The sequence below is a fragment of the Eumetopias jubatus genome, unplaced genomic scaffold (genome assembly GCF_037043125.1).
Source record: "Eumetopias jubatus isolate StellerSeaLion01/CBP00866 unplaced genomic scaffold, mEumJub1_p1.0 scaffold_190, whole genome shotgun sequence".
NCBI lineage: Eukaryota > Metazoa > Chordata > Mammalia > Carnivora > Otariidae > Eumetopias > Eumetopias jubatus.
Genome location: NW_028274996.1, coordinates 986 through 8,955, shown reverse-complemented (window position 1 = coordinate 8,955; position 7,970 = coordinate 986). Strand labels below are relative to the sequence as shown.

Genomic DNA, 7,970 nt, shown 5'->3' with positions numbered 1-7,970 from the left:
CCACCCCCACCAGGTCTCATTGAGGGGACAGTCCTGGAGGCTCAGCATGGGCCCTGCCTGTCACAGCAGCTCACTGCCTAATGGGCTTCCACAGCAGAACGCAGAGATCTCACTGCTGTTTCTCACGGCCTAGAGAATGGTAGGAAAGATCTATATCTTCTTTCCCTATCCGTCTTATGTCCTAATGCAGTTATTCCAGGACCTGGAGTAAAGATCCCTTCAAATACAAAACGTGGTAAGACTCGACTTCCTTGGAAACAGATCTCCACTTCCTTGGAAATTGATCTTCAATGTACTGAAGAGAGAAAGAGACGCTTACACCAGACGCGTCAGCGGGAAATGACCCAGAGACACCCTGTTAGGTAAGGACACACATCATCCAGATCTGAGGGCCAAGAGGGGCATTCAAAAGCCTCCAGAATAAACTGCAGTGCATGCACAAATGTTCCTTCTCATTAAGGGACATGCACACTTCCTTGGTCTCAAAATCTAAGTCACGACAACATTAATTAAGTTACATCTACAAGTTACAAAATGATGGCATAATATTTATTATACATTACATATTGTATATACTTATGTTTATATATGATTGCTTTACATTTTAAGCATATGTACATTTCTACTTTTACTTTTAATATTTTAAACTTCAAAATTTTTCTTTAAACATTCTAGGCTTCTGTTTTTTGTCAGTTTGGCATTACACATCATCCACTTGGGAGACAACAGTAAGAAGCATTTTATTTATACTCCCTTTTTATTGTATATTTATTGTTTAGTCATCATCAGTCTCATACTTTCAATGTTTTCAAAAGGTTATCAAGGAGAGAAACATAAGGGTAACAGAGAAGAAATCAACAATGCTACAGCACAGAAGCTCCAGCAGAAAACACTCAACTGGATGCTGAATAATTTTGGAGAGGGGAATGGAAGCACGGATGGCTGGCGGCCCCAGGATTCAAGTCCCTACCTCAGGGCTTTCCAAGGTGGTAAGTCGCCTTGTCCCCCGAAAAGCTTTGTGGTCATCTCCGTCACTGGCCTCCCAGTTTAGGATCGGAGAACAACTTGGAATACATTAAGGATAAAATGAAAGCCCCAACAGAGCTCATTTTATCATCTTCACATGATGATATACTATAAAGTGAAAAGTATGTCCGAGTGAGGTGCTCCTCTGCTGTGAAAACAAGTTGTGCCCTTTCATTGGTATGAGGTTGCATTTGCTCAGGTCTAGAGGAGTGTGATTTAAAGATATTCAAGCAACTATTGCACCCGAAGTGAAAAGCGGACCCTTGATTGGCTTATTGCAGACTCTCAGGCTCCAGACCCCACGTCTCTGGCTTGGGGGGGGGGGTGGTGGTGTCATGTTCCTCTGGCAGGGACAAGGGGTTGGGAGGGTTTTCTGTAGTCCTCAAAACCTGTGGGTGGTCCCTGCCCTGAAGGCCTGGTTTTAATCACTGTCCAGGAAAGTCACAGCCTGACTTTAACATATGAATGGAAGGAAGAGAGAAAATCTGACTTGCAGGGTCCTTGAGCCAGATCCTGACCCTCCAGGACCCCTGGCAGTTTGTTTTGAATCCTTAAATTAACAAGTAGGGTTTACCTGAGCAAACACACATGGGCAGGGAGGTAAACTTTAGGGCCTCTCCGGGGAGGCTCATGTGGCCCTCTCGGGGGGAGTCTCCCGCGAAGGGCCAGGAGGCAGCCGGCGCCAACACCCAGAGGTCCCCCCAACAGGCGCGCCCCCGCCGCTGCGCTGCTGCAGGAATGGCGGCACCTGCGTCCTGGGCAGCTTCTGCGTATGCCCCGCCCACTTCACCGGCCGTTATTGCGAGCACGACCAGAGGCAGAGGTGCGCGCCTGCGGGAGCGGGCTGAGAGTTGGCCGGGGGGAGAAGGGGCGCTTGACCTTGTGGAGGGGAGCGGGCGCGGCGGGGGGCGCCGGGGTAGAGGTTGGGGGAGGAGAGTGGATGGGCGCAGGCGCTGAGCACGCGCGGGGCGGGGCGGGGCGTGGAGGGGAGCGGACACGAAGGGCGGGGGGCCGGGCGGGGCGATCCCGCCGATGGTGCCTCTCTGTCCGCTCAGGGAATGCGGCGCCCTGATGCACGGAGCCTGGACCCTCCACCGCTGCCGCCTTTGCAGGTGTGTGTTCGCAGCTCTGCACTGTCTCCCCCAGCAGACGCCCGGCAGCTGCGGTAAGAGGATCGCGTCCTGAGCACACAGTCCCCGCACGCCGGGCATTGCTCCTTGGTACCTTCCAATCCGCAGAGATGTAGCTATGCCAGGCGACACAGAAATGAGAAGCTGGGTTGATTGATCACTTAGGAAAGTCACACTGGTTGTGAATCACATAGCATGTTATCATTATTATTTAGAGTGATTCCTAAGTTTACTCTGCCCCGATTGCTGGGTTTAAATGTGTTTTCCAAACAGTGGCCTTTGAGTGAGCAGACTTTGGGGAGCACAGCAGCTGGTAAGCAGAGCCAGCCTGGCAGAGAGGTTGCCCACTCAATCTCCAGTGACACCACGCCAACACCGTCTCCTTAACTTTGAAATGAGGAGGGCACTGGAGCAGGACAGGGACAGGCGTGGATGGCCAGGCGCCGCCCTTTAGAGCCAACCAGGCAGTGCTCCCAGAGAAGGAAGGCACCTTGTAACCACCCTCAGACCTGCCAGGCATAGGAAAAGCCAGGAGGGTGTGGAGAACACATGGGGTGAACACTCATTTGTGAGAATTCTGAGCAGGGAGCAAACTCAAGGCACATGTTTCCCTTGTTAAACTCAGGAACATGAATTTCCTGGGTCAGAAAACAGACTTAGGAAAAGGAAGCACAGTCTTTCCATCCCACATCCTGCACCCTTTCCCCTCTTCAGCATGCTCTGCCTGGACTCCAGTGAGAAGCACAGTGAATGAAGGCACATCCCTTCAGCCTCTTCATCAGCCCTGGGGGCCTTGGCTGTGCAGTGAGCAGTCAAAGCTCCCAGACCCCCTTTTCTGTTCCTCCGTCCACCTTCTTCGACCCTGGCCAAATCCCACAGTTGAAGGGGATGTACTTCCTGATATCACAGCCCTTCAACAGCACCCCCCACCCCTTTGTCCACTGTCAGGACTGCAGGGGAGGGGCACCACTACTGGGGGTGGACCCTCCAATCCAGCCTCCTGCCCCTGCCTTCCTGGTGGGCCCAGTAGTGGAGGAGCGCACTTAATGACTGCTCAGCTTCCAGCCCACCTTCCTGCCCCTCCCTCCCTGTGCTGCAACCTTGGGGAGGATGAGCTGTCAAGAGATGCTAAATGAAGGTACAGCCCATCAACCCCCCCTTCCTGCCCCTCCCTTCTCATGCAGCTGTGCGTGGTGTGGCCAGTGCCAGTAGGGAGAGAGAGATGATAGTACAGCATTGCACGATGTTGCGGGTTGTCCTCCCTGTCTCCTGCCCACCGGGTTTCCCAAAGCACCCTGCTCCTTCTGTTTGCCGGGCTTATGCCCCTGATTCACTGGCTGCTCCTTTTGTGGCTCAGAAAAAGAAGGACACAAGTTAGGGAACAGGCATCGGGATGGCAAGTGGCACCTGTGTGGTCCTACAGGTGAAGTCATTTCCTACATGCCCTTGGCGCTCCCAGCAGGAATGTGGGGCCGGGGCTAGCTGTGGGCATTTGCAGTCTCCTGTGCAAGGCCAGCTTGGGTTCAGAAGCAACAGGGCAGGGACCAGATTCCAGACCCTCTGCTTACTGTTTTCTATCCTTGGAGACCTCCAAGGCTGGGACTGCTGTCTGCCAAGGACTGGGACAGTGGCTCCTCCATGTGACTTCTGCTCATCACAGCTAAACAAAATAGTCATGTTTCACAGTAATTTGTCAGGTGCCGAGAGGACAGGAGCACTTTTGTACTGTTGGACCTTCCTTCCTCAGGGCGGATGACCCTGCTGGCTTGCTGACGGAGGTTATGATGACAGGAGGGATGGTGATGAGAATGATGATGGCTCTCAGTATAGTTCAGGCCCTGTCTCCACCTTATCCCGTTTGATTCTCTTAAGCCCATGAAATAGGTATTATCGTACTTTTTATATTTGAGGAAACCGAGGCTTAGAGGAGTTAACGCCTACCGCTAATAAACAGGATCTGATGTTTCTTTAAGAGATAATCACAAAAGGCTAATTGTCAAATTGAGAAATAATACATTTTATAACATTTAATTATTTAAAAATACTGCCAAGGAACATACCATAGCATATTGATATAATTAATATTATTCTATGAATAGTAAGAATATTACTCTGAATAAAATGGCTACCATTTATGCTCTACATGAGGACATCCCTGAAGTACATCAAACACTTTTTTTAATTGCGATATAATCTACATATAACAGCATATTAGTTTCAGGTGTATAACATAATGACTCGGCATTTCTGTACGTTGTGAAATGATCACCACACTAAGTCTAGTTAATATCCATCACCTTCCATAGTTATGGTTTTCTTTCTCGTGATGAGAACTTTTAAGATCTACAATCTTACTAACTTTCAAATATAGATTTATTAACTTTAGTCAACATGCTGTACATTACATCCCCATGAGTTATTTATTTTGAAACTGGAAATTTGTACCTTTTGATCTTGGATCTTCACCCACTTTGCCCACCTACCAACCCTCACCTTCGGCAGTCACCAAACTTCTTGTATCTGTGAGTTGTGTTGTTTTTACTTAAGATTCCAGATGTGAAGCTTATGGTATTTGTCTTTCTCTGTTCCATCTATTTAATTTAGCAGAACGCCCTCAAGGTCCATCCGTGTTGTCACAAATGGCAAGATTTCCTTCTTTTATGTGGCTGACAAATATTCCATTGTGTGTGTTTGTGTTATCTATCATATATTTTCTTTTATCCACACTTATGTCACATTCATTTTATTTATATCATATATGTTCTTTGTCCATTCATCCATCAGTGTTCACTTAGGTTGCTTCCATGTTTTGGCTATTGTAAAAAATATGCAGTGAACACAAAGGTGCATATATATTTTTGAGTTAGTATGTTTATTTCCTTTGGATAAATGCCCAGAGAGGGAATTGCTGGATCATGCGGAGTTCTATTAATAATTTTTTGAAAACCCCCGTACCTGTTTCCAGAGTGGCTGCACCAGTTTACATTCCCACCAACGGTGCATAAGGTTCAGAATGTGAATCTCAACTACTGTGCCATTTCTGTACTCTTCCTATAGGAATAATTATCAATACAAACTAAAGATATTTTTGATAGTGTTATTTTGAATATTGAAAATAGGGCCATATTCTAAATCTATAGGTGTTGTAAATCCTTTAACGGGGTGTTATGAGGATTTTGAAGAACATATGGAAGATAGAATGGAAAATTATGTTCATAATATAAGGAAAAGAGGTGAATCAAGGATACCTGTGAATGGGTGAGTCGCCAGTAGATAACATCATACTACAAAATCATGACCCACCAGCACCTCCAGGGACCTGAAGGCCATGGGACCTCCTAAGGTCCTTCTTGACCTGATGCTCTGTGGGTCCAAGAATGACAGGCTTTCTCAATGCCAAATAGAATGTCTTTTCAAGGGCATGGTTTTCCATTCTGATTCAGAAGAACGCTATTAGTTTCTCAACCTGCCCTCTACCCTCTCACAGAGATGTTGAAGGATAAACTGAATGCCAAATAATCTTGTTTGTTGCTGTGAGCTATTTTGTCATTTTCCTGTTACATGTTGTAAATGGTGTTTTGTGAATAATATTCTCAATAAATATTGAACGGATTGTCTTTGACCAGTTAGTTCCAAATACAGCTCCAAAGAAGAAACACCATATAAGCCCTTACCTATTATTAGATTGCTTTCAAAAGAAACCATTTTGAGTATTCTAAACGATATGCTTGAGGCAGGCAACTCTCATTACCTCTACTATTTTCTTCATTTACATTTGTTAATTTTGCATTTAAAGAGACAGTGTAGGATAATAGAAAAAGCATTGGAAAAATCCCTCCAAAATACTTGTTCAAATCCCCCAAAATACTTGTTATAATCCTTATGATTTTGATGAAAGGTTGAATAACTTGCTTGTGTTTCAGTCTCTTCAACTGCAAAATTAGAGCTGAATATTTACCCCATTGATTTGTTAAGATGAAAAGGACTTCACCTGTTATATATGATGCACAAAATAATTATTATTTTATTCTCATCCCCATTAGCAGTGTTCAAGTCAATATAGTGAGGTTTCAAAAATTATTTCATAATCTAACATTATATGCAAGTTTCCTGAAATGTGTTTTATAGTTTGTGAACAATATCCACTAATTGAGGGGCATTAAGTTAATTATGGTTAAAAAAAAAACAACAACAAACAAAAAACAGGCTTCCAGCAGACAGGAAGCTTAGTGTTGAGCCAGGCCAAAAACTCATTATACCATGGGGTGGTTAGCCCCCCAAAATTAAGTACTTCATTAGCTTCAAGAACCAGTTTAGTGTTCCAAAATTTAGAGTCTAAGTACTGACAGGGTGAAGTAGCAAACTCAAGTGCCTTCAGAGGTAAACAGGGAATGTGAATGTCAGGTTGGGGTCAGCTCAAGCCTCACCTCATGCTTCCAACTCAGTTTTAAAAACGGTATGTCTGACACCAACCAACCCAAACAAGGAAACAACCATCATAGGGCCAGAACCAGCCTATTCGGCCTATGGGAGAGGTGGCCCTCCAGGGTCATGGCCCCAGCCAGCAACAACATGCTGTGTGGGAGAGAGAGAGACCCTTTGTCCTGCCCTCCAGGGACAGTCTCCCACGCTAGGTGCCATTGCAATGGGTAAGATTCTCTGGGTGTCATGGCAGGAGAGGAAGGCGTCTGGCTCCCAGAGGTATCTGCAAATTGGAGAGTTTTAGGAATGCTGGTTCTGGACCCCACGTTGAAATATGGCGTTCTCCTCATTCAGGGTGGTCTTCATCCTTTTATCTGTTTTAATTTCCCACTCCCCTCCAGTAAAAATACTTGAGTATGTTCCGCATTCAGTGGTGTGAGACAGTGGTCATGCAGAGCAGGTGCAGACTTAATTTTACTTACATCTTCTTTCTCACATTTGCACAGGACTAATACACACGATAAAAATCTGTGCTGTGTTTGACCAAGTCTAAAAAAGGCCTTTTGATAAGGATGTGATACAAATCCTAGGTCACAGTAAGTCATCCCCTGGAGGCAGAGTTTCCTTTTTGGTAGGAGGTGAGTTAATGGCCATAGAACAATTGATTCAGTAGATTCTAAGAAGTACAGTAAATATTGTAAGGCTTAGTTTTACATTTTCTATAAATGTATAGTGGAAGTTCTAATATTGTCTCTCTGAGCTCAGTGGGTGACCATGGGCCTCCCGAGAGGGACACCATATGGCACTCACAGTCCCAATTTGTGGACCCCCGCGGGCAAGGCTGACTTGGTCTAACCAAAGCTGACTAAAGCAGGATCCTGTGAGTTTCTATCCAAGAAATGACTGCCAGCAGGGCCTTAATCCTTTCCTGTGGGCAGCCTGTTTCCTTCCACCACGGAGAGTCAACACTGAAGCTCAGTATGGGCTGACCCCTTTCTCACCTGGATTATTTTTTCAGACCTGGAAGATTTTGTCGCCGCACGCTCCAGTGGACTGAGTGCACAACGCATGCTGAGTGTTCTCTTCCTTCTTCCGTGCTTGTTCTTCCAAAGCCTCCTCAGGGAAGAGGGAGACTGCTGACCAGACCCTAGAGGACCGAACCCCCAGTTCCACATCAGCAGAGCCTTGGCATCCCCGCGCAGCCTGAGCTAGCATGGTCCTCTCTGGGAAAGCCGGGACTTGGGCAGCCTCTCATTTTCTGCGTTGTAGGGAATAGGTTTGTCTCATCTCCTATCAACTGACGCATTCGATGAATATTTTCATTGTTTAATAAATATTTCCGTGGAAGACTGTCTCGCTTCCCTAAGCCTTATTTGAAGGTCTGTGACTTAG

General features: G+C 46.1%; 1 protein-coding gene across 1 annotated transcript; it reads left to right on the top strand.

Annotated features, from left to right (window-relative positions):
• Positions 1–339: 339 nt before the first annotated feature.
• LOC148161318 (cryptic protein-like) lies at positions 340–7,718 on the top strand. The gene is made up of 6 exons (XM_088020813.1): positions 340–362; positions 676–728; positions 816–989; positions 1,735–1,849; positions 2,082–2,191; positions 7,597–7,718. The coding sequence occupies exons 1-6, from the start codon at positions 340–342 to the stop codon at positions 7,716–7,718; spliced, it is 597 nt and encodes a 198-aa protein (XP_087876939.1).
• Positions 7,719–7,970: the final 252 nt, after the last annotated feature.